At 30.5% G+C, this 26,447-nt stretch overlaps 7 protein-coding genes and 1 long non-coding RNA gene across 12 annotated transcripts; 4 read left to right on the top strand and 4 right to left on the bottom strand.

The window, feature by feature from the left end:
* Positions 1-16: 16 nt before the first annotated feature.
* Positions 17-2,273, bottom strand: LOC117234341 (zinc finger protein 277). The gene is made up of 8 exons (XM_033495446.1): positions 1,942-2,273; positions 1,629-1,851; positions 1,364-1,541; positions 1,087-1,289; positions 859-1,021; positions 566-778; positions 349-491; positions 17-269 (listed from the first exon to the last, which is right to left on the bottom strand). The coding sequence occupies exons 1-8, from the start codon at positions 1,952-1,954 to the stop codon at positions 149-151; spliced, it is 1,257 nt and encodes a 418-aa protein (XP_033351337.1). The 5' UTR covers positions 1,955-2,273; the 3' UTR covers positions 17-148.
* A 387-nt stretch (positions 2,274-2,660) lies between these two features.
* On the bottom strand, positions 2,661-4,079 carry LOC117234340 (lethal(2)neighbour of Tid protein). The gene has a single exon (XM_033495445.1). The coding sequence runs from the start codon at positions 3,993-3,995 to the stop codon at positions 2,685-2,687; it is 1,311 nt and encodes a 436-aa protein (XP_033351336.1). The 5' UTR covers positions 3,996-4,079; the 3' UTR covers positions 2,661-2,684.
* A 70-nt stretch (positions 4,080-4,149) lies between these two features.
* On the top strand, positions 4,150-6,794 carry LOC117234342 (mesencephalic astrocyte-derived neurotrophic factor homolog). Of its 2 annotated transcripts, XM_033495448.1 has the most exons (6): positions 4,150-4,341; positions 4,748-4,846; positions 4,920-5,044; positions 5,141-5,282; positions 5,385-5,591; positions 6,659-6,794. In XM_033495448.1, the coding sequence occupies exons 2-5, from the start codon at positions 4,762-4,764 to the stop codon at positions 5,558-5,560; spliced, it is 528 nt and encodes a 175-aa protein (XP_033351339.1). In that variant the 5' UTR covers positions 4,150-4,341; positions 4,748-4,761; the 3' UTR covers positions 5,561-5,591; positions 6,659-6,794. The 2 variants fall into 2 exon arrangements, with proteins under 2 accessions (XP_033351339.1, XP_033351338.1); XM_033495447.1 differs by lacking the exon at positions 6,659-6,794 and having other exon boundaries at positions 5,385-6,100.
* Positions 5,635-19,943, bottom strand: LOC117234334 (sushi, von Willebrand factor type A, EGF and pentraxin domain-containing protein 1-like). Of its 2 annotated transcripts, none has more exons than XM_033495433.1 (33): positions 19,760-19,943; positions 18,479-19,356; positions 17,910-18,197; positions 17,401-17,656; positions 16,932-17,129; positions 16,241-16,405; positions 14,851-15,033; positions 14,483-14,695; positions 14,018-14,218; positions 13,661-13,909; positions 13,225-13,473; positions 12,913-13,128; positions 12,649-12,743; positions 12,256-12,571; positions 11,942-12,154; positions 11,702-11,863; positions 11,284-11,580; positions 11,065-11,207; positions 10,886-10,985; positions 10,576-10,789; positions 10,335-10,492; positions 10,129-10,217; positions 9,948-10,057; positions 9,699-9,871; positions 9,360-9,574; positions 9,073-9,280; positions 8,691-8,864; positions 8,494-8,585; positions 8,294-8,430; positions 7,293-8,205; positions 7,068-7,221; positions 6,814-7,002; positions 5,635-6,748 (listed from the first exon to the last, which is right to left on the bottom strand). In XM_033495433.1, exons 2-33 carry the CDS (start codon positions 18,776-18,778, stop codon positions 6,579-6,581), a joined length of 6,840 nt encoding a protein of 2,279 aa, XP_033351324.1. In that variant the 5' UTR covers positions 18,779-19,356; positions 19,760-19,943; the 3' UTR covers positions 5,635-6,578. The 2 variants fall into 2 exon arrangements, with proteins under 2 accessions (XP_033351324.1, XP_033351325.1); XM_033495434.1 differs by having other exon boundaries at positions 18,033-18,197.
* Positions 13,940-14,283, top strand: LOC117234345. Its single transcript, XR_004493503.1, has 2 exons — positions 13,940-14,095; positions 14,202-14,283. It is a non-coding gene; the product is annotated as an uncharacterized LOC117234345 (long non-coding RNA).
* Positions 15,205-16,233, top strand: LOC117234343. Its single transcript, XM_033495449.1, has 3 exons — positions 15,205-15,588; positions 15,662-15,782; positions 16,028-16,233. The coding sequence occupies exons 1-3, from the start codon at positions 15,458-15,460 to the stop codon at positions 16,169-16,171; spliced, it is 396 nt and encodes a 131-aa protein (XP_033351340.1). The 5' UTR covers positions 15,205-15,457; the 3' UTR covers positions 16,172-16,233.
* A 238-nt stretch (positions 19,944-20,181) lies between the features above and the next one.
* On the top strand, positions 20,182-24,066 carry LOC117234337. Its single transcript, XM_033495438.1, has 7 exons — positions 20,182-20,829; positions 21,139-21,435; positions 21,684-21,795; positions 21,921-22,491; positions 22,677-22,861; positions 22,939-23,124; positions 23,195-24,066. The coding sequence occupies exons 1-7, from the start codon at positions 20,489-20,491 to the stop codon at positions 23,381-23,383; spliced, it is 1,881 nt and encodes a 626-aa protein (XP_033351329.1). The 5' UTR covers positions 20,182-20,488; the 3' UTR covers positions 23,384-24,066.
* LOC117234338 (protein SHQ1 homolog) lies at positions 23,454-26,410 on the bottom strand. Of its 3 annotated transcripts, XM_033495440.1 has the most exons (9): positions 26,146-26,410; positions 25,918-26,113; positions 25,473-25,857; positions 24,979-25,383; positions 24,779-24,902; positions 24,523-24,686; positions 24,303-24,457; positions 24,157-24,204; positions 23,454-23,823 (listed from the first exon to the last, which is right to left on the bottom strand). In XM_033495440.1, the coding sequence occupies exons 2-9, from the start codon at positions 26,058-26,060 to the stop codon at positions 23,664-23,666; spliced, it is 1,584 nt and encodes a 527-aa protein (XP_033351331.1). In that variant the 5' UTR covers positions 26,061-26,113; positions 26,146-26,410; the 3' UTR covers positions 23,454-23,663. The 3 variants fall into 3 exon arrangements, with proteins under 3 accessions (XP_033351331.1, XP_033351330.1, XP_033351332.1); XM_033495439.1 differs by having other exon boundaries at positions 25,918-26,410; XM_033495441.1 differs by lacking the exon at positions 24,157-24,204 and having other exon boundaries at positions 25,918-26,410.
* Positions 26,411-26,447: the final 37 nt, after the last annotated feature.

Raw genomic sequence — 26,447 nt, 5'->3', positions numbered from 1 at the left:
ATCAATCCATTTATTGTCGTGTTTGAAAAAAAATATGATTTATTACAAAAAGACATAAAATATTCATATACTCAACTAACATTACTATCAAATTCATCCTAATGTGAATAATAAAATATATCTTTTTATATTTTTCAGAAAGTCTTTATTATTTAAGTGTTTCATACATTGTCTCTGTAGCATTTTCAATATCACTTTCTTCATCACTAGTACTACTTGTATCCAAATTATATAAAAAGGATTCATTTTCATTCATAGGAAAATAATACCTGAAATTTTGTGTTATTAATGTGTAAAAATTTTAATTAATCTAATAAATTATGATTTCATATTATGTAAAGTACTAACTCTGGTTGATCCCACACTTTTTGTGAAGGTATCTTAAAATGATTTTCTTCCTTCATGTGTTCCAAAACAGTATCCACTTTCATCTCACAAAAGACACATTGTTTTAAATGAATTTGTCTTCTGACATAATTAACTACTTTTACCTGTTTTAAAATAATAATTTAACAATTTAAATTTTTACACCTTATTTAATTTAATCTTATTTGTTTAATCTTACTTTTTGATAAAATGTTAAATCTTTTGATGCAATTTTAAAATCAAAATCATGTTCTGCTTTCATATGTGTAAGAATATGATGGAAATGCTTATCACTGTAAGTACAAAACAAACAAGATATTCCAATGCCTTCATCATTCCAATCTGACCAGGTATCTTCATCCTCATTTTCACTGCTTTGATCTCCTACCACATCATTTTCAGTGTGAGTATTCTAGATACAGAGAAAATTATGCATTTATGTATTTACATCTTTTATGAACAAAACTGTTATTAAAGGATTTATCAAAATACCTGTTTATGTCTCCACGATTTTCCAGGTTCCAAGTAATTATTTATATAAAATTTATCATACTCTTTATTATTTGGATTTATCCTTTTGTGTAACTTCTTACGCATATGTTCCTTTAAAGCTGTACGATCTTTAAACAATTTTTCACAATATATGCATATCAAACTGAAAGAAAAATATTTGATATCAAAGCAATATCTATTTAATTAATATATGTTTGTATATCTCACTTTTCAATAGCTGTTTGAATTTTATCTAAAAATTCATCTATGAATACCAAATTATCTGGTTTCCCAAGGTATAAATTATGTTTTTGGGCTAAGTGCTTTATATACGTAATACGTAAACCTGAAAATTCTGTTCTACAAAACATGCAACCACGATTAAAGTTTGTATCTTTCCTTTCTCTTGCTTGTTCTGATAAAACCCATTCCTTAAAACAATGAAAACTCATATGTTGTAATATTTTATGTATGCATATAAAAGTTTTATAGACTAATAATGTACCAGTTTAGCTTGATGTATTTCATGTCTTAAAGTTTTATCTTCTGAAATACAATCAGAAAGTAGATAATATTTTTCATTTTTACTTGGTTCTCCATCAGGGGTGCAATCCATTAACATTGTTGTACAGAATTTAGTTAAAGGCTCTTCCTTAAATTTCACACTCCAATAATGTATATAGCTAAAAACAATACCAATTTTTTATTTTATGAATATTTAATTTTTAATGACAATAAAATATATTATTTCAAATAAATCAATAGTAAACCTTTTTAAACTAGCAATATTCCAAACATCTCCTATTACAAGACGATGTTTTTCAAATAAATGAGACAACAATTCTTTTTCATTTTTTGGAAGAACGAATTTTTCATCGCACAAAACACATTTTGTATTGTAAGGTTTATCATCAAGTCCAACAAATTGAGATTTAAATACAGTATCATCTTCATTATAAACACTGTTTATAGGTAACAAATCTTTATATTTTTCTACAACATAATATTATACAATATATACTACTCCAAAATTTGCAAAATATTTATAAAATTAAGTAAGATGTAAATATATAAAATATATACCTGTCGAATTCATAGCTGTTCTACTTTTAATATCTTTTAAATCAATATATAATTTATAAGATTTAAATTTATTTCAGAAATTTCTTTCATACAATAGGTTAAATATTTATTTTATATAATATATGATACATGACACATATCCATGAAAGTAAGAATATGATTTATATTTCTTTAAAGTTTGTAGATAAATTTAATATCCTGATAAATTAATTGTACATACAAAGGTATGGAGGAATATTACTATTTGTTACTGAACAGTACTTTGCCCTGTCAAAGAACTCATGTTTCTGTTGTTCAGTCAAAATGAGAAGTTTCTATTGGATAAAATTAGATTTTTCAATGTAACATTTAAATACAAAATAAACAACAAAGTACTGCGAGATAAATGCTTAGACTGTAGAAATCTGAATATTTATGATTAATTTTAGTAATTTGTCAAGTATAAAGAAGTATAACTATTAAGTCATGTTTTTAGTATTTTTACTTATAGATATTTATATTTATATTTTTGAAATTAACAATTACAATATTTGTATATTTTGTACGAGAATTTAATTTTATTTAAAATATAATATTAGTCATATTTTTACCAAAAAACAAAAACAAAAATAATTCTTTAAATGTTATGGATATGGGTATTTCTTACAAACTGATATATCTAATCAAATCCAAAATGAGATGAATACACAGGAAGGTAAAAAAGGAAAAGTAGACATATATATTATACAAAAATCATTTATTATTTATTTTCCTTTCTCAGTTTTAGATTTATGTTTCATAAAACCAAATAACAACATCAAATGACATATATGTAATGAAATGCTGCTAAACACTGTGCTTGGATAAGTGTTCCAGCATAATTCTATTATGCCCAAAATTGTTAATTTTATTACAGTCTTATAGTCTGTACACCATGCAATATAGGGCAATGTATGATAATACCATATGTAAAATTGATAATGCAATGATCTACTAAAAGTCACACCAATAAAATTTGCAGCAAACATTGGAAAAATAAATAATTGACTCATCGTAGACATATCCACTTTCTCTTTCTTTTTTAGTTGAGGTTGCAAGCTTTTTTCCATATACTTTAATTTTGCATACGACTTCATATATTTTATCCATGTTGATGCACAGTAAATTAAAGTTAATATATGCAACATTAACAATGATACATGAAAATATGAATGGACAAAAATATGTTCTGGTAGAAACCTCCAATTTACTGTCCATTTAAACTCAAAAATCCTTCCAAGATTAAAAGCACCTTTTATATATGCAAATGGATTATTAAGTAAAAAAGGAAGACCTAATACTAACTGAATTAAAGCACATATAAGTAAGTGTATTATTGTCTTGAATATTCCTAAATTACATATGTAAGCTATGAGAAGTGCTGGTGCAAATAGCAAAATATTCATTTTTACAGACACAGCCATACTATAAAAAATACTGCCTAAATACCATTGGTCATCTAGAAATGCATTCAGACTAGCAAATAACAACACCATTGCAACTGGATCATTAAAAAGTCTTAAGGTAAATATAGAATGAACTCTATAAGATGTACAACACATAATGATCAAAACATACGGAGGAACTTTCTTAGTTTTCGTATAAATTCGAAAAACTAATATGAGTAGCACAATATAAAGAACTGCAAAGAAATACTGTGCTATTTTTATCTTTGTTCCATGTTCCGTGATGAAGTACAATATAGAAAATATATAAACAAATCCTGCAGGGTAGACTAATGGTCCAGTGTCACCTTTCAATTTCGAGTAATCCAACGTTCCATTCAAAAAGCCCTCGACTTCTTGCATATATGCTTTCCAGTCGATTTCTGTATATGGTATCCTTTCGATAATCAATATGTTCAGAATGATTTCCAAAATGATAAACAGTCTTCCAATTAAAAACAATTTTCTGGGATCTGTGAATAAGGAACTTAATTTTCCCCATTCTAAGTAATTTTCATACCAATTCTTGGTATTTTTCTTCGATACTTTTGTCGAATTGAGGTTAGATCGAAATTCTCTGCGCGGCGCCATATTGTTACAAGTAAGTGCACACGTGTTCTTTTAAGTTCGCTTCTCTGTATGCGAATTTTTTTTATCTTTTTATGAATTCGTATCAACCAATCACAAAGCGTAATGTTAAATGTGAGTCAGAGGATGTTAGAGCCAATCAGAATGCGCCAGCTGGGATTCCGGGCTTTTGACAGAATCCAACGTGTATAAAGTATAAAGTGAAGCGTGGATAAAACTTATGTAGTTGTATTAAAAGTTTTGTTGCAATAGCAAGTGAATGAATTAAAAGTTTTAGAGTGTTTGTGTTATAACTTAGTAAGGATATTTTCCACGTAATACACAAATTACTTTATCGGCACAACAATATGTAAGTTGTGTTCCATTATCATTTATGTTAACCTTGTAAACATAAATGTACTCACTGTTTTATTAATTTTTGTTATCCTTTTTTTTCTAAATTTTCATTAATATCTTATTTCTATTTAAGAAACGTAAGTTTCTAGTGTAATTTGTATTTATGATATCTTTTAAGGGGTAATATAATTAGAAGTTTAACAAAAACATAATATTAGTATATTTATCCATCTTTAATATACGTATGTATATTTAATGTATGTAATTTAAATATATTCAATTTATTTGTTTTTAAGAAGTTTTTTTTTATTCGATTATTAATCTTTATATAAACCTTCAAAATTTTTTGTTTTGTTAATTTATGTAATATAATATAGTTTCTTAAAAATAAAGAGTATAAAATTAAAAAATTATTGCAGAAAATATATTCAAAATGAATAGTTCAGTATTATTAACTTTCTTTATTATTCTTGGATTGGTATATACTGTCACAGCTTTGAAAAATGATGAATGTGAAGGTAAATTAATATTTTATTTATTGTTTGTATACTATTTAATTTTATCACTTTTTTAAATTTTATAATATTTTAGTATGTATAAATACTGTGGAAAGGTTTGTGAATACTTTAAGTGAAGATGTAAAGAAAGATACAAAAAAAATCGAAGCAGCATTTAAAGACTTTTGTAAAGGTACTAAATCTAAGGAAAACAGATTCGTAAGTATTTATAATAATACACTGTTGTTATAAACACTAGAACGTAATAAGTAATTTATAATTATATTAATTGAATTTTTCTTTTTATTTTGTTAGTGTTATTATTTAGGTGGTTTGGAAGAATCTGCCACAGGTATTTTAAGTGAATTAAGTAAACCTATATCTTGGTCTATGCCTGCGAATAAAGTATGTGAAAAATTGAAGAAGAAGGATTCTCAAATATGTGATTTGAGATATGGTATGTTCGTTTTTAATTAATTCTATGTTTATGAATAATTTGAATTATCAAAATAAATTGTTTTTCTAATTTTTAATGTATGATATTCTCATTTAATTTCAGAGAAACAAATTGATATTGATACTGTTGATTTAAAAAAGCTTAAAGTACGTGATTTGAGGAAAATCTTGAGTGACTGGGATGAAACATGTGATGGTTGCATAGAGAAAACAGATTTTATTAAACGAATTGAAGAACTGAAACCCAAATATTCTCATAATGTAAACTCAGAACTCTGAAAAGTGTTCAACACTGTAGATAAATTATTATGTTAGTATGGCTAAGCTTTGGGGTGTTCTTTTTTACAAAATAATTAATGGTATTTATGTTTCTTTATTCTGAATGATTGTATAAGAGTAATTTTGTATAATTCCTTTATGGTAATTCTAACAGCCAGTATACATATGCATTTAAATTTCAGTTGATAATATTGAATTATTATTAATTCAGTAATATCTTGGACATAAGTCTAAGAAATTAAAAATGTTAAGCAGTGAAAATTTGTTAAGAAAGGATGATTCCTTTTAGTATAGCCATGCTAATACAAATTAAATATCATGAAAGGTGCTCCGTTTTTATCACACCAACGTTAGACAAATATAAATAACTCAAATTTTTCATACAACAAATTATTTTCATGTTTTTATCTTTCATTGCTCTTCCTCAACTATTCTGATACTGTGCGTTTATACATGTATAAATCCTATTTATATCAAGAAACCATGTACTATATAAACAGATATGTATTTGTGATGAATTATCAATAATGTGTTGTTATACATACTTATTTTTTTCTTTTTACATCAAAAAATCATAACTAACTCCTAACTTCTACAACATATTTCTCTTAATATTTTTTAACAATTGTATACAACAATACATTACCTTTTCAGACCATGAAAACATTTGATTTTATCATCTAATTTAGATAGTAGAATTAGAAATTTGTCAAGTGTTCAGTATTAAAGATTCATTAGTAACAATTTGTCAAAGTTAATTCTAGTTTGATTTCCAATTATAGTTAAGTACGTAGAATATTTGATGTGTAACATTGAAATTTATTGATAGAACATTATCTCTCTTGTACAGTAACATTGTTTTATGAAAATATACTTATGAGATGTAAAATGATAAGGTATAAAATCTTAAAGATTTAATAATTGTGGTCATTTAATAAAAAAATTAGTAAATAAATTTGCTATATTATTTTATCTTTATATGTAAAGATTATATAAAGCTATATTGATGTTTTTTTTATTAATTATCATTACAATTCGGTAAATCGCTCCAATGTCCGTCGGCCTTACATGTAATCAATCCTTGCTTTTTACCACTAGGACACACATATGTCAATTGATCCTGATACAAATAAGAACGACCACGAATTGTTGCACCAAATGGAAGTTTTGGTTTATTACACGAAAGTCCTATAAATGTTAATTAATCAAGAAAGGATGATACAATATTATATATTATGTAATATTGAACTTACTTGAACATCTACTATATATTCTGGACCATTTCCCATTTGCAAGACATCTTACATTTCCTTGACCAAGCATTTGGTATCCAGGTATGCATTCGTAAGTAATTGTATGACCAAATGTAAAGTTTACTGCTTCGATATTATCTTCTTTTAAAGCTGCATTTGCAACTTTAGGTGGTTTTTGACACATTACAGCTAAAATAAATGATTGTTCAAACTTTTGAGTAAAAATCTTTGAAAATATTTGTGACAGAACTTACGTTTACAAAAAGGAATAGTAGTCCAAGTATTATTTGGAAGACAAACAGATTTTTCATTGCCTTCAAGAATATAGCCTTGATGACATCTGAATGAAATAGTGCTATTAACAGTTCTTGTATAATTTGTCTCGATAATGTAACTGTATTCTGGAACCTAATAGTAATCTAACATTAATTTCATAGTTAAAAATTATATTTGTTTCTGAAAATAATTATATTACTTACTGTTATCAAATCACACATAAATTTCTGACAAATTCTATCAATTCCATTATTAACCAAGAGTGTATTGATGGTGTCATTTAATAATATATTGTCATTTATTTGCCATTTACCATGCTCATTACAAAACCAAGTTAAATCAGAAATAGAATCTTGAATGTTTGCATTATTCAATTGAATTTCTCCATTGTTGCAGCTAAAGACTATCTTTTTCATATAAGTATGACCTTCTACAAAATACTTTAGATTCTTATAAGTACCATTATATGGCCCTTGGTCACCCAATTTTTTATTCTGATCATTTTCCCAAGTAGCAGTATAGTTATTTGAGTTTGTTTCTTCACGAAGGATTTGAAAAAGTGGATGACTTAAGATGGGACATTCTTGAGGTTCGCAAGACGATAACGTGGATGACCATCCTTCATCGTCTGTACAAATTCTAAAGTTATCACCGACTAATTTGTATCCTACATCGCATTTTATTAGAATTTTAGAACCAATGGCAAATTGGTCTTCTAAACTTTTATTTCTTCCGACATCATCGTCTCTTGATGTACTTCCTATATTCGTATTGTTAAACCCCATTTCTGTTCTTAAAAGTTCAATGGTGTCATTGTTTTGTGTTTTAAACAATAATTTTCCATTATCCACGATGTTGGGCCACGGACACTTTAAAGGTACGCAATCAGGAACAAATCCAACCCAAGTACCATTTTCCGTACATTGAAGCTTAAATTCGCTCAACAAATTATGATTGCCCTCAAACTTATATCCCGGATAGCAAGAATATCCAACAATATCGTTAAGATCGTAGTCCTTTTCGAGCGTGTCATTAATCGCTTGTAAATCAAATTTTGTGGCAGAAGTTTCGTGTAGATTTCTCGAATTTGAAGAAATTATGTATCCGTAATTAATCCTATGTAAATATTATAAAAAACTATTTATTATAAAATTATGATAATGTAGTATGAAATTATAGTAATTTTCTTTACTATGTCTCTTACCTTTTTGGTGGTGGACATTTATAAGGCAAGCACGAAGGCCTTTCATGGTCCCACTGTCCAGATTCCAAACACGTTAAAAGCTTTTCCCCTTTTACATGAAATCCAACATCGCACTTGAATTCGATTTGCTGCCCTACCTATGAATAATACTCAATAAAAATTCTTCCATTTTTTACACAATATTTGTAAATGAATCATACCTGTAGAATGGAAAGATCATCCCTTTCATATTCTTCTATCACGTACTCGATGTCCCCGTGCTCTGGAGCCAATAAATTTTTGCATGTTTTTCCTGTTATAGATAATTGTTAAGAATTAAAAGCAAATAATTAATGAATATTAATATTTTACTTCTATGATATTAATATGTATTGTCTCGAAAGTCTACAATCTTTACCTATACAAACTGGAGGTAATCCGCTCCATTTTCCATTGGCATTACAAATTCTACGAGGGTTTCCTCGAAGTTCATAACCGATCAAACAAGAATAATATATTTCATCTCCGAATAGATACGATCTGCCTTGTATACGACCTCGAGGGAAGTATCCCGGAAATCCGCATCTTCTTCCTTAAATGAGGCACAAATTGTTAAGGTCGAAAAGTATTCTACTCGAGAATTACGTAATTATACAGAATTTCATAAACTTTCAATTTATACAAAATCAACTATTATTTTCAGATGAAGAAAATGTTCTTTTATATTTAATATTTCATGATTTATCCAGAGGAAGATGATTAAGCATATAAGTATAACATTACAAAGTATTGCAACTCACTTGCGCAAACGGGTGTGTAATATCCTTCCCACTGTCCTTGCTTAAGACACTTCACTGTCAAAGATCGGTATTCCCTACCATGAAATCGCACCACGTAACCACTGTCGCAATGATATGTAATGTTTGATGCATCTCCGCTGACGTTTATGTTACCTTTAAATGGTACTACGGGTAAAGGACAGCCACGGCAAAATGGAGTGCTTAATATCTAAGGATATGAGGAACAATAAAAAATTGATCATAGAATTGTAATAAAAGTATAATCATCTATATTAAGGAATAATTACCGCAACGTCACCGTGCACGTGTTCTTGCATTTGTGCCCATGCAATTACATTACCGTGGTATTTTTCACAGGTGTTGAATAAATGTTTGATATCTTTGGCTGCCAAGACTGTGCTCCAAATATCTAATAATGTTAGTTTTCCTAAAAACGATTCTAACTCCGAAAATCCTCCTCCAACGCGATCTTGTTCTTGTCCAATTACAAAAGTTCCATTTCCTAATTGGAAGAAGCATTAGTTTTTCTATTTTAATATAATATACTTTTGGTAGGAAATCTCTTTCATTTCAATATTATCTTTTTACAGAATATTAGACAGTATTATCTCTTTAACGTTTGGTACCTTGAATGGAACTTCCTTTCGATAAGTAGATGCCATTGTCTCTCAAAAGGCCGTCGATAAAAATATTCCAAGAGCCATTCTCTGATTCCCAGGTGAAACAAACGAAATGCCAATGACCATCGTTTACTTTAATATCGGTTATTACTTTCTCGCCATTGAGATATATTACCAGCCTACAAAATCAAGACAATAATATTTCATGTGAGTCAAATACTTTCTAAATTTTTATTAAGAAGGATATTTCATTACCCGTTATAATCTGTCAAAGTGAATGCATTATCGTAATAACGTGTAGCGTACGACAACACAGTGCCGTAATTAAACGTATCTTTCGATTGTAGCCACAAACACGTAGTTAACTAAAATTGATGATAAAATAAAAATAAGTTATTTATTTCTCTTCGTTACATCGTTTAATATCATTTACTACCTTGGAAAGATTTATCGTAGGACCTTTCATACTGATATAATCTGTGGTTCCCGATTTACTAAAGCGTATCGTATAATCGGAGAATAATTCTATAAAGACACGATAAATTATTCAAGAAGAAATTATCAATTAGTAGAAAAAGCTTTTTAATACGCAAGATTATTTTTATTTGTATAAAAATGAATATTCATTAAGACTATACTTTCCAGTCTCGCAATGACGTCCTGTGAATAACATAGGACACGTGCATGTGTAATTGAGAATATTATTTGTGCATTTTCCATTGTTCAAACATGGATTGCTCTCGCAATAATTCAGCTCTATAGCGCAATTTTCTCCGGTATAACCATCTATACAGACGCACCTGATAATCAAGACATTTTTTATTTTTTATTAATGACTGTACAATCCCATATATACATGTGTCTATATTCTTATTTTGGTCACCTATAACTCATTATTGTTGCATTCTCTTCTTCAATATTTATGCAATATGAGTTTTCGTTACACGGTAACCAATCACAAGGCAATAAATTACAATAGCGACCGAGAAAACCAGGTCTGCAGAAACATTTCCAAGTGTCGTTAACATTGCGACAAGTAGATCCCTCCATGCAAGGTGAAGGATCGCAATGATCCACAGCGATTTCACAAAATTCTCCTAATTTATTAATATATTTTAATTATTATTCATTGATATATTTCTTAAAAATTAATCACTTAATAATAATTATTCTATCATAGTTTGCAAATATACCTTCGAAACCACTTTTGCACTCGCAGGCATAATCATTCTCCGTACTCACACATGTGCCATTATTTCGACAGGGATTAATGGTACATTCGTCAATGTATAGCTATGTATTTTATTTTAATTATTAATTAATTTATTTCTAATCATACTCCGGTTATTTGAATAGATAATAATTGCTTTACCTCACAGTTGCTACCTGAATATCCATTTCTGCACGTACAAGAATATCCTATAGTATTGTTCGTTAAACTTTGAATATTACATATTCCTTCGTTCAAACATGGTGAAGAATCACACGGATTTTGGAATGTTTCACATTTAGAGCCTAATCGGTAGTTTTATGTATAATAATATTTCTTATTTCGTACCATGAATGAAGTAAAAATAAATTAAATAATTACCGACATAATAGTCAGGACATTCGCAACTAAAACTGTCTTCTTCTTGTATACATTGTCCACTATTGAAACACGATTCTATATCACAGATATTAGTTTCGATTTTGTAAAGAGGTAGACATTCGTTTATACTTTTAGATCCATGATTTCTAGTAGTAGTGTCAGGTGGACACGAAAGACAATGAGTTTGACCATATTCTGGTTGATAAAATCCAATGTCGCACATTAGGCAAGGTTCGAGAGCTAATCGTATGTTCTGATAACGCTTCTTTTGAGAATAGTATCCTGATTTGCATAAGTCTAAATAAAAAAATATATACAAATATTACCTTTATAGAGAAATAGTTTTTATAAAAGTGGAGAAAACGAATAATAAAAGTGAATTGATATTGAGAGAAGGATTTGTTTATAAAGTACTTACGTATACAATCTTGTAGAGATTTTGAGTGCATTTTTTTCGTCGAAGTGTATTCAGGGCAACGTTTGCAGTTCAATGATCCACTTACGTTCTGATATTCTCCAAGGGAACACGATTGACATCGTTTGGTCGAGGAATTGAAGAAGGTTCCCACAGGACACTTGACTAAAATTTAAATAAACTCGATTATAGAACATTAATAATTCCTAATAGATCAGAGGAAACTCATTGAATTATATTTACCGCAAGTATGTCTTTTTAAGATGCTTCCTGGATTGCAGATTTCCTCAAAATTTTTAAAAATAAGATGCAAGTTTAACGCGAGTTTCGCGATTTCTTGGTTTGTTCTGTTGTCGAATAAGTTCAATTTCCCAGATTTTGACAACGACTCGAGCTTTTGCCGCAATTTCTCGATTCCTTCTCGTGGATTGTGAAGGTGCTCATCGATTATTCTTCCTACATTAAATAATATTTTATATACGTAAATGTTCAAGATTTGTTTCATATTTACGTTTATACATGTTCCTTTATTAAAATTTTATCGATCGCCAGATTACCTAAAAATTTGAACTTCAATTCAATTTTTTCTTTCTTCTTCCTCAATTTCGTTTTACTTCTATTATCATTTATTTTAACGTTTCGTTTTGATTTTAAGTTAATACCATTCGTTGTCATTATATTAGTTATAAATAATTTAGAAGTATCATTGTAGTTAAGTTCTCTTCGTTTTCTTATTACACTGGAATACACTGTATTCGAGGATGGAAGAATCTCCTCGCATTCAGGATCGAAGGTAATGAGATCGCATTCGATATCGTTTCCACAAATGTCGAGCAATATCGACGTTAAATCGGCGGTAATATATTTGCTCAGCTAAATTACATTATAATGAAAATGATTTTATATGAGAAATTATAAAGTTGATAAACAAAAAATTGACAAATACTTACTTCACGGAGTGTCGTTTGGTTGTCACATATATTTGTTGCGTTTCCTTCTAATATAATACTTCCTTCTTGAGATGCACTTTTTGGAATTGTAGACTCTATACAACGATAACAAGAAAAAAGATTAAAAAAAAAGAATTTACATTATCTCTTATATCTGATTATTTTTGTATTAAAATTGTAAATCCTCGATATGATTTATTTGAAGATTTATAAGTTATATCATATCTGTTAAATCAAACAAAGAAATTGTCACATTTAACAGACCCGAGCAATCAGGAATGTAATTTTCTTCAAGCCAATTTGACGTGTTCCCGTTACATTTTAATAGCAATATATTTTCCACGATTCCAACATTTGGTTCTTCAGACGCGAATCCATATCCCTCTTCGCAAGTTATAGTGCACTCGTTCGTCTCGTTCGTTGATGGTGCACTGCACTTGGAGTAACCGTTCAACACTTTTGGGATCTCCTTACAAGCATCTAACCGATAAAAATTAAAACTTGTTTATTTATAATTAATTAAATTATACGATATATTATTTTATGAAGTACAAGCTAATCATGTCAACGTGGCACCTTTTATAGTTATGTTTAACACGCAAGACACCTTATTATCGTACTTATCGATGGCATTGTACACTATTTGCGTTAACCCGATAGGAAACGTGTTTTCTCCAGGAAGATAATTTTGTTCTACTTGTACAGGAGTTTTGGAATTATCGTGAAAACCAGGTTCGTCCCAAGTCACGTTACTTATTCCGATTCTATTATCGGTGTAAAGTATCGGAGGATCTACGCAATGCTCGACCATTGGTGGTTCTTTATCTGGAAAAATTATATTCCAATATTTAAGCAAAATTATTGTAGCGCAATACAAATAATCATCTTATAGTCGCAATATATTTATATTATAGTCACTGCTATTATATAGGCCTATTGCCTACTAAATAGACAAGGTTCCAAGAGAGGATTTAGAGTTAGGATACGACTTATGTGAATGAAATTAACTTACCAAGAACTTTAACTTTAAATTTACATCTAGCTCTATTTCCAGATGAATCTTGTGTCACGTACATTACTGTGCGTGTCCCAATCTTTACTTTCCAAGGGAAAGTAATGTATGGTTTACTCCATAACACAGGTGATCTATCCACATTGTCAGTCACGTTCGGTACTGTCCAACTTACACTGGCATATTTCTTCCCTGGAAGGCTCTCAGTGATAACATCAGGTGGACAGATTATCGAAGGTGGTGTTTTATCTTTGAAAAAAAAAAAACAGAAGAAAGAAGAAACAAAATAAATAAATTAGCGCGATAACTTGAAAAATCACAAGAATTGAAATTCATAAATTTTGGATGTTACATTACCTATGCATCGATTAACAGTTCTACGTTGCGACCAGACTCCAGAACGGCCGCTACAATGTCTGGAACGTGGACCCTCAAGTACGAAACCCTTTTTACACGTTATAGTGCAGTTGGTCCCAAACGGTAGCTTCTCCGGTCCCGAACAATTTTCAGGCGAAATTTGTCCATTCGCAACTTGTTTCAGAGGTTCACATTTTATCGCTATGAATGATATATACACATGTGTAATTAAGTAAGGAAGTAGAATTCAAGTATTTATAAAAAAAGACTAACAAAGAATTCAAGGGAAAAATGAAGGTAAAGGTGATCTTTATCATATTTATTAATCTTGTAACTATATTTATTAAAGCTTCCATCCATTCTATGTATATCATCAATCAAATATATCATACTATAATTTAGAATTATCTTTACTCATATTAATGCTTTGCTTATATTAATGTTAAGAAAGATTGCAGAATTTACCTGTACACATAGCTTTGAGACCGTCCCATTGCGACAAAGGTAGACAATTGCGAACTTTACTTCCACGAAGTTGATAACCGGTTTCGCATCTGAATTGACAACGAGAGTCGATTGGATACATTGTCGTATCTTCTGTGCTCAAATGTTGGTCCTCGTCGTTTTGACAGCGCATTCGTCCATGTGCAGGGACTCGAAGTGCCGGACAGGTTTTCACTGTTTCAGCAATCGTAAGATACGAATGACGAGTTGGAAAAGAAAAGGTTTCATAAACGAGTAAAAAAGCTTCAAATATGTAAATTTTTCAGTATCGTTTATGTATATCGCAATCGAACCAATTACGTTCAATAGGGATGTATAAAGAGACTCACGCAAACATTTCGGTTCGTTCCCGGACCAGTTACCGTCTTTTCCGCAAAGTCGAATACTATCACCCGTCAGGTAGAAACCGATTCTGCATCTTATGCCACAAGCTGCGTGAACGACGTTGCTGCATGCGCTTGCTTTTACCAAATATCCATTTTCCGGTACTCTTAACCGAGGACATGTTATAACTATGAAATAAGAAGAACGATTGAATATTTGAAATGCGAAAGAAATGCTGTTGAAGTATTTGTTTTGAAGATTTGTTTGTAATAAAGGCTGGAAAGAATAATAGAACCATTAGGATATCATGGAATCATAAAAAGATACTTTACCTTATCTAAGAAACTTAAATCTCAACTATTATACGAAATTTAATTATCAAATTTTGTCATTAATGATTAATGAATTAGCGATAGATACGACATGAAATAGTTAGGAAGAGCAGATTTAACGTAATTGCCTTCTTTTGCTTTTGAAATACGGACGAAGTTCTTCGCAATCTTGTTTCAATAATTCTATCATTTCAAACTTCACTGTAAACGAGCATAATATTTTTGGACAACTTTTAAAGAATTTAGACATTCATTTGCATTAAGAAGAAAAGTAAAAATAATGGATCCACGGTCCAAAAAGCCTCACGATTTTGTAGCAACCTATAAAAATTTAACCGAGGAAATTCACAAGAGAAACCGCTTACGTATAAAATGGTTTCAGAAGTATGAATGGTTATTAGATGAACACAAGTATGTATATAAAATTTATTATTAAGATTCGTAGCCACTAATAAGGAATTCTTGTAAACGATCGATTTTGAAGGAAATTACAGAAAGAATTAGAGAAATTGTGCGAAGAAAAGCAAACGGTTATTGCCACGGAAACGTTCGAGCGAAAGGAGGGAAAAACTTGTTTGCCAGCTCCGATTACTACTAGTGGCGAGGTATTAATAAAAATTTTAATTTTCATTACCTTGTCATAATCAGGTAATAATTACAAAATTATTTTGCTGCCGCTACGATGTTATAAAAATTTTTTTAAACTTCTAAACTTTGGTACTTCTAAAATATTTTGTAATTTAAATCTTAAATATACTATGACTCTCTAATTAAACGAAAAATACACGCTTAATCATTTTTAGTGAGTATTAATTAAATTAACATTTCAAAACGTGTATTTTTTTCATAGTACGGTTGGCTCGCATCGAAACCAAAATTTCAATTGGAAATATATGGAGCTTATAGACCGCAATATCCCGATCCTCTTAAAGAAATAACGCCATTATTTGGAAATATGCCTGCTCTTCCAGTAGGCATAGGGTATATTTGGTAGAATACAAGACGAATATTTAAATAAAGAGAACGATAAAGTTTCAAGCAATTTAATTGCATCTTCGATTACCCTCGCATTTATTTCCGTCCGTGGTGAATCCGAAAGCGCAAACGCAATCCTCGATGGAAGTTGCAGGTACTTTAATAGTCACCTGATTCGCGTCAGGGCATGATATGCACATCGACGTCAGATCACCGGAGATTTCTCCAGATGCGTACGTTCCATTTGGGCAAGCTAAAGAAAGATTAAATTAAGCTCGTTAAATGAAACTTGTAAGAGCGTTGCGAGTATTATACGACTACCAAATAGCAAAATCTATCATTTAATTATTCTATTATTCTATTCCATTATTTTAATAAGATTATCGATCCAATGGTGATTTGTTGTTTCTCAGAACTCATAGATAGGTGCAGTCGTCGTATTTCCTAAATTTAACTTGCTATTGTTAATTCATTATTGCTATTTAATTGCTTAGCATCAATACCATTTATATTCTATAATTTAGAGATATATTATATAGTAATATACCTACAATTCGAATTTATTTATTTATCTAATTTTTATTTCAGAATATCAGAATAATCATTAATGTTATACGTATGTATATCGTGGAAAACTATTATTTCAATATCATTGATTCACTAGTTCTGTGATGATACAGCAATTATAGATAATATAACGTAATGAAAATTGAGATTGTCTTCATCGAGGAAAAGATATCGCATAAATATAGAGAAATTTCTATTATCGATAAACTTACGGTGACAAGAACCCTGAAAACCAGAGCCAAAATATCCCGCGGGGCAAATGCAAGCGTAATGTCCGGTCACAGTGCCGCAGGCGCAGGTTGCGAAATTATCGCAGCAATTTCGTTCGTTTCCGACTTCGCTGATATTTCTGCATAAGAGATTACAATTATCTGGATACGTCACTGGTACGTATTTGCCTGCTTTCAAATCTGTAACAGCGGAAACGGGGCGAGCTCACATTAGATAAAGTACTTTACGTTCATTTGCATAAATAAACAATCGTGTCTTATCGAGTTCATTGTTTCTTTGTTTGTTTATTGTATACGACAGATTGCAAATTATCTTTAAGATTTTCTTAAAGATCAATGTATTAAACATTCCGATAAATATTTTACCAAATATCAATTCATTCATTAAATATTTGGATAAAAACTTCATTTTTCAAACTTTTGTTCAAATTTATTTAAATTTCATACTTACCGCGATGCAAAGCTCGTCGTACTAAAGCCTCGAATTCCACGAAACTATCGAGGAAATAGCTGTACGTGTCTCCAGGAGAGCTGGCTATGTCGTGCAGTTCGTCAACGTTTCCTGTTCTTATTCCGAATGTGAATACCGTTGCACCTGCAGTTTTCAGAAGGTTCGCCGCAGGTCGTGGATCGCCCCCATTGCTAAATCCATCGGTTATAAGAAACACTGCCTTCTTTGCATTCACTCTACCCTTCTCGAGTATTCTCTAGCAAATTGTATTAAACATTTCAAAACATTTTTGGATCTTATAAATTTAATATCATCTTGAATTTAGTTTCTGTTTATATCTGCGAACAATTTCTAACATCATATCTTCTATCTAGTTTATAACAATAAAAAGTTATAAATTGCAGTTTATTAAAAGATATAATGTAAACTCGAAAACTGATATCTAAAACTATTTCATAGCGAATGAATGTAAGATAAGTGTTAGTAAAAAATAAAAGTGGGCAGCTTACAAGAGCTTCCAAAAGCGCGCCTCGCGTGTACGTTCCACCACCAGTGTAATTAATATTATTTAATTGCTTATTCAATAAGTAACACTTGTTATTATTGTCACTAGTATGAGATATTTGATCTACGTTACGTCTGATGTGTCTTCTTCCACCAAACGTTACGATCGCGACCGTAGTCGTAGAAGGCTCCACAGAAAAGTCGGCCAAAAGATGTTTTACAAAATTTAATTCGCTGTGAAAATTTTTCAAGCCAACAGATCCTGAAGCGTCAACGAGAAACACCAGTTCCACCTGGTAAAAATCTTACGTTAAATTAAAATCATTGCTCGTCGCTGCGAAAGAAGTTTAACGTTAATAGCGCTATTTAAAATTTATTAAATTCTCTGAATTTTATCTAACAGATATTGTTCATTAACGCTAATTCATATTTATTGAACTTTATTCAATCTTAATTACAATCCTAAATTTGCAAATGTTTATTTAGGATTTTGAATTCAAAGAAAACTTTATGAACTTCAATAAGTACATTATTATTTATATGTACATTGTTTATTTGTAAAATTTCCCATTACCTGATCGGTCTCGTTCCTCAAACGATCGATGTTAGCTTTTAAAAGGCGCGACAAAGCGTCAGCTTTCTCTCTGAACGGTTTCTGTAGCTGGTTTTTCAAGCTGGTATTTAATTCGTACCGATCTGTGCTTCTCTTATCTTTGAAATTAAACTCATTTCTTTCAGACACTCTAAAATTCTGCAATCCTATGTCGAGTCGGCTAATCTCATCGAAAAATGCGATCGTAGTTAGCAAACACAATGACAACCAAATTAACGTGCATATTTTCACGATTGGACTGATCATGTTAGCAAATAACATTCACATAAAGTTTGTAACATTTATCTTTCAAGACATATCTCGCGGGTTTCAAAAATATTAAATTCTTTTACGCCGACAAAATCAATACAGCGCTTTGAATTTACTCGTAATTTTTTTACAGAATTTCTTCTTTCGACGCTTGCACATATCATACTATTATAATTAATATCTATGTATACTTCTTTTTTAATTTACCAAATATTGATGCTATAAATTTGGAACAGCGAGAGTATTTCGATTTCTCAGAACAACAATTTATCAAATTATAACAAATATATGTAATACAAGTAATCGATTATAATTACCGATTTGTTTTTATCGTTAACTAGATTTACTAAGAGAACGCAATGTTCGAGAACACAATGAAAAGATCGAAAGATCAACTGTCGATACTTTAAGCTGAACTGCTACTAGTTGTAAACGAGCATCTAAATCGTGTCCGAGCTTTGAAAAGTTGAGAACAAGGGACTCTCTGTTCAACTTGTACCGTGCACACGTGTTCATATTCATCGAGTGATCTTGACGGATGCCCGATTTATTAACAAATCCAATCGGACTGCCTTACATGTCAATCAACGCTGTAAATTAGAACAAACAGTGGCAAAAATAACAAATAGATCATGATCGCGTTAAAAGAGCGCCGCGAATATTATCACGTGCGATTCTGCACAATTTTCAGGTAATCTTATTTGAATCGATTCGTATTATTCCACGCGTTGCATATTTTACAATCAAATTATGTAACATTTAACATGTAACATTACGTAATGTAACATATGTAACATATAACGCAAGTAGGTTACCAAGCAAGCTGAAGTAGCAGGGCTACCATAGAATATTAGAAAATTCGTTTTATGTACATTATCAGAACTGGTGCAGTTATTATTTCGATACTTTAAATTTGAGATGCATAAAATTGCAACAATGTACAATAAAACGAGCGTTAATTATTCTGATACAGAATCATTTGCTTTAACTTACCTTTAGCGATAAGGTCAAAAGTACAACATCTTTACGTTCCAATAAACGACGATCATAATGTCGCTTTATAATTCTTCTAAGCATCTAAACTATATCTATTTAACGTTGATCTTCTTCTCACGCTTCAATAGATAACATTCTAACGAAGACAGAGTCGCTCAATGTAACTCGAAAAATCTGGAGGATGTTAAAAAGATTCGAGAAAGATGAATAATTTCTCGCAACAGATAAGGTACACTATGAATATGTTGCGTAAAATTTTCTAAGCGACGTATGTTACACAGTTCGGTCTTAACGTGTCTATGATAGCGTTCGAGGAAGGGTGTCATGTTTATGTCACGTGTAGGAGAAATGTTGAACGGTGGACCGCGGCAGCAGCATGTGAGGTCAGAAAAAGGCTTACAGTTTCCGTGTGACCCGCATACATATCGCATCAATGCGACGTAAATTGATTTTTCTGGCTGGGATATATCGCGAGAGGCCACGCGCGCACATCGACCGGCAACGATCGTACAATGATTTAAAGTACTCGGTGTTTTCGCGGCTTCATTGTCACATTTTCCATTATTTTATCGCGCCTCAGATAACGAGCATCCTCTAAAGACAAGCGAAACTAACTCCCCCCCGGTTACCAATTTTGCGTTGTTTACACGGATTTCCAAGTGTTACGACATAATTATCGACATTTCACTTCTACATGAATACATCTCGTTCTATTTTTGGTAGTCGATGAAACGATCTTCTCCGACGATTTCTGGCTCGTCAAAGATTCCTGGACACGGTTCTGTGGAAGAAAGTGAAAGAATAATTATGTCGATCTCGATTGTGATCGCAGTAATGATGATGATGATGATGATGATAGTCGGAAGTTGCGGAGCTTACGAGAAGGATAGAGTCCTCCGGTTGTTGGATATCCCCCGTCATTTCCGCCAATCGAAGGAACCACGAGAGAATCGAGGACAAATCGAGCAATGTCGTGCCACGACTCTCCGGAAGGAACAGTTGGGACACGTGAACGTGTTCGCATTTTTGGATCCCTCCTGGTACTACAGCTACAGGCAAGCAATCATGTAAGATGTTGATGGAATGATCAGTATATTCTGTCGATAGTTTTAGTAACGCTTATTATTATAGATTAGATGCGTCTAATGGTCAATAATTTGTATTCGTACTCACATGAAATTTCACGTTCGTTTATTCACGTTTTAAATCTTACTATTTTTGATTTGTTTAATTCTTCATTTAATAACTTCTAATAAATCGTACTTTGCGCAGACTTAGTTCAATTTAGTTTCAAATCTGATTCTGAAATTTTTAAGAGACACGAGTTAAATGTAAAGTTCGTTGAAGTGACACTTGTAAAAATCATTTGGTACAAGGTTGGGATTATTGAAGAAGCGATTAGACAAGTCCGGTTTTTCGAATATCTTGTTCTTCATGGTGACGCCGCCGTCAGATTTGCCGGAAGACAGCACGGAGAACAATATAGAGATAAAAGCGTGGAGGGAAATATCTAAAAATATACAGGAGTCCGAGTACTTCTTCGACTTAGAAGAATCGTTGTTCGCTGACGTTGAGAACAAGAAAAAGGACATAATTTTTCTTCAAGACACTTCCGAGTTGGGTATCTGGAAAAGTTTTCATGCATCGAAAGACGAAGTAATCATTATCGATCGGTGAGCATTTAATACGATCAATTTACAATCGTAGAAATTTTGTTAGGTAGAACACGATTTCTTTAATATTAACTCACCTCATAATCTCACGGAAGAAAAATATATTTGTTGAAATACAAAATTAAATTAGCTTTTACTAAGATAGAAATATGTTTAAAAAAATAACTACTTGAAAAATTCATCTTGCTTTTACAATTTTATTAAAATATGAATTAAATGTCAATAATTTCAATAAAATGTTATTACAGCTGCGGTAAAGTAACTTATCAGATCATAGTACCCTGGAGTATACTATACTTCCCTTACGTTAAAGCGGCCATTCTTTCCACGTACAACGATGATCCGTGTGGTCCTTGCCATGTAAGCAGAATTCGATAAATTTTCCAATAATAATATCGGGATTTTTTTTGTTTAATCTTTAATCTAATCTAGTCGTAAAAAGAATGCGCAAATATACATAAAAAAATTATTTGTTTGCTAAATAGGAACAATCAACGATAGCACGCGATTCAGTGGAATACGAGGAATACCTTTTAAAAGCTATCAATTCAGATGAAATAAAGATAGATAAAAATCTTGATACGCGTACAGAAAGAGTATTTACCGATTTAAAGACTAGCAATATATCCTCAGAGGAATTAAAAGAAATTGAAGATGATAAAAATACCAGTACCGTCGTTCCTTTTAATCCAAGCAATAATGGAAGTAGGGTTTATGATATCACAACTGAGTCGTCAACGGTACGGACTACAGAAAATATGAAAAACGATGACAATGTACGAGACAACATTCTTTTTACCGATAAGAATATTGAAATAACTTCTGAAATACCATTGGAACAAGAACAAACTCAGATACCGACTATAATATCAAACTTCGCGACGACCGAAGTATACAGTGAAGAGCAAGATTGTATCTTTTCCAATAAGCACGTAAATGGTAATAACAACTTTTCCACGAGTAACGATTCAAATACTGATTTAACAAGAAATCACGAAGACCTTCAAATTGAATCAAATATTAGTTTGGAAGATATGAAAATGAAAGAACAAGAAGGTATTAAATATCAAATATCATCATAATTGATATTGAATTTTCAATATTATATTTTTAATTTTCAATATTGAATTCGCTTTTTATTTGCTTATATTAAAATATATATAACTTATATAGTACACAAGATATATAAAACATATCATTTTTTCTTTTCACAAATCTTTATTTCTCACGTTATTTAACAGTAAGTAAGAATACTGAGCCACAAAGTCCAAACGACGAGAATATGCCTTTACGTATTATATTATACGCTCCGCATTTACATGAAGAAAATGGAACATTTAAAAAATATACGCACTTAGTTCTAAAAACAGGAAGTCCTGATTATCATGATCATTTTAATAGTAAAAGTACAACTTCTGATCAAGAGGTATGGTATGCACAGTAAATACAATAAGTTTCTTCTAACAATATATTGGACCCGTTTTAATCGTTGAAAACGATAAGCCAGCAGCATTAAAAAGGTCAGAATCAACGATATTAGACGATAAAACGTTGGCTCAATTCGTGCACAGTGTAGACGAGAGCCCAGGAGTATATGGAGAAATAGCAGATTATTGGCAAACTATCGACGGAGATGAACTCAATAATAAAGACGAAAATACAGAGTATACAGATTACGACTACGCTACGGTAATGATACTTAAAAATTCTTTTTCAGAGCATTTTTCATTTACAATTAAAGTTTTATAAAATATTCTAGGCAGAGGATACAGAAAGTAATACTAATGATGCTTTCGATAATGAAAGCAGTGTATTAAAACCAAGCGATATCGATTCAACTGATTCAGACATGAATATTACAAATAACAATGATTTGGATGATTTTATGCAACGAAGATTAATCGAGCATTATAATAAATTATTAACATGGATTTACTATATCATTTGACAAATCAATCACACTTATGACAAATAGAGTATCGTAAAAACATGTCTACACAAATAATCATAAAGTTGTATAGTTGTAAAATAGAAACGGAAATGAATCTCTTATTTATACATCGTTTTACATCTTAAAAACAGCTTCACGTGTAGTGTACATATAAGTATGTATAAATATTCTTATGAACACATAAGGTAGAATCGTGAAGTTTTATTTATAATATTATAAATAAGAAAAAACTTTCAAAAACGTTGTTTTTAGAAAGATTTCGTTATTTAAGTATATATCAATAAGTATACTCATTTGTAATTTCTTCTGGTTCGCTTACATCGTCCGAGTCCAAACTATTACTATTGCTTGTTGTAGTGGTACTTGAAGTGCTACTTTCTGAATCGCTTTCAGAATCAGTATCGCTGCTGTCGCTTGAACTCGAACTACTCGATAACCTATATAAAACATAATTTACATGTGCATTACTAAAAAATGAAGGAAATAATAAGTTTTACAAATCTTCCTTACTGTGCATTTCATCCATGCGTAATGTGCAAATATAATGGCAATTTGTTATTGCTATAAGTTTTATTACTGATAAGTTTACAATTTGATGTTCATATAATTCACCAAAGGAATGTGCATTTTAAAAGTTAGTGTATTATATTAGTATATTTCAGATTAAAATATATATAGAATATGTACAAATATTTATTTCATTTATTAAGAGGTAAACGAGAAAGCTTTGTTAAGGAATATATTCAAAGCAATTCTATTGAAATACTTACAAATACTTTAAAGAATGTTTGTCTTTAATGTAGTATATAGTCTTTGGCCTTTAAAATAAAATCATATAACATAAAGACATATAATATTCTTCAATGAATCCCAGAATTTTATAAAAGTTACGAAATATTTTGTACATTATACTTACTTATCTTTGTCATTGTCATTAACTGTTAATTCATCCATTTGATCCACTATTTCATGAACAGAATTTTCTATAATAAGATCTTCTTCTTGCACAGAATAAGCTGCTTGCTCTAGCTCTGCTAAGTCAAGTTGCATATCATCTTTGGAAGGTTGAACCTTAAGAGAAATAAGTATACATTAATAAACCCTAAAAAGTTACTCCTTAATATTTATATACTTACATTAACGATAAGAGATTCCAATGATTCTATTAATGATTCATTAATCTGTTGTAACCAGATCAGGTAATCTTTTATATACAACTGATTTAATATATATCGCGGTTCACACGAATTGTTAAACAAACTATGTACTTCACAAAAATGTTTTATAATATACTTTTTACCTAAAAATTTATGAAAAAATATTAGGCATAAAAGATAATGTACTAAATGAAATAATGTAAATTAAAAAACCTGTGCTTTGTTCATTACTTACCTAACTTAATTACTTTCTTTACGTCTTCAAAAACTTTTTTAGACAAATCCCAATTTCTAAAAAGTGGATAACATATTGATCTTCTAAAACAAGCTTTTACAACTTCTTCCGCATCAGAAAACTCCTAAAAATATTATTATCAATATATAAGACAATATAATAAAAATAATTATTGGTACTTCTGTAAACATTTTACATACATCAAACCAACACAAAGTGGAACTCAATTTATTAATAGTCCAACTACTTTCAACTGTATTTTCTCCTAATGTTGTTCTGTGATTATAGCAACAACCAAATAAAATATCCATTAAACCTAAAAGTAACTTATGTGTTTCTTCATTGTTTAATAAATATTCTTTGTTTGGGAGTTCTTTTAATAAATCTACTTGAGTTTCATTGAAAGAAATATCTTCTTTTTTCAAAGTGTCCCATTCTGCAGAAAATGAGATATATGGTTCTATGCATTCTGGTTGCATAAGATCTGCCAAATAATGTTCCTCGTTAAAATCTGAAATTTCACGTTTCTCTCGCAATTTTCTTCTCTCAGATTGAGGTATTGTATCTGGCATTGGAAGATCTATTATTTCCTTAATCCATGCTGACTAAAATTAAAAGTGATAAAGTTATATGCCACTACTAGATGCTGTATAGATGTAGGACATATATATATTAAATATTTTAATGCATTTACCTCAAAAGCAGCTAAAGCTACAGATATTTTATTCGCAAAACCATATTTGGGAGATACAGGCAAAAGAGGTACGGTTTCTATAGTATTGTTCTGATGCATGTACCATTCATCTCCATTAGTGTTTTCATCATTTGGTGTAAATTCATGCTCATTCGGTATATCGTTAATATCTTCAGAATTTGCTGATGGATTTCCAATTACCTCAATATTTGGTACAATTGTATTCTTCTTTTTTGGTGGAGCTAATAATGTACTTATCATATCCAAATTTTCAAAATATTCTCCTTTTACTACTTTTGAAAATCTTAAAGAGAAATCTCCTTTTTCACAATCGTATGAGCCAAATGATGAGTCATTTTCTTCAATTTCACCTGGTAGTCTTAACCTAAAAATAGAGAAATTTTATTAAAATAATATTTATAACTATTAAATACCATTACATTACCTCAAATAATATGGTGTAGAATAAAATCTGAAATCTGTTCCATCAACATAAACCTCCGTGTCTTTGATATTGGCATATGGTGCATGAATGATTATTGCGACTTCTGTATCAGTTTGAGTTATTTCAAATCGTGGAGTTAACATCTTTGTAATGCACTTCGAAAATGTATTTTATTTAAGATTCTTTCCTCACGTTCATTAGATGTAATATTTTTGCAAAATTACATTATTATAATAAGCGAATACCATGCAGTATCAATACAGACATAGAAGTAAACACATGATATATTAATAAATGCTCTATTATACACTATGGTTATTTATATACCATATAAGACAAATCTTTAAAGCTTATATTTGTAACATTACTATACTGGTTGTAAATGTTCCTAACTCTTACAAATAACTTTGTATCCATAAATTACATTTCAAAGATTAAAATTCTTTTCGTTCGATTCACTTGCCATTTCATTGACATCCTAGTTCAGACGAAATCTTGTGCTATTGCAATAATAGTTTAACGATAAATAT

The sequence above is a fragment of the Bombus vosnesenskii genome, unplaced genomic scaffold (assembly GCF_011952255.1).
Source record: "Bombus vosnesenskii isolate JDL3184/JDL3185 unplaced genomic scaffold, Bvos_JDL3184-5_v1.1 scf7180000013304, whole genome shotgun sequence".
NCBI classification, from domain to species: domain Eukaryota; kingdom Metazoa; phylum Arthropoda; class Insecta; order Hymenoptera; family Apidae; genus Bombus; species Bombus vosnesenskii.
Note: the sequence above shows the minus strand (reverse complement) of the source record. Positions and strands in the feature narration are given on the sequence as shown.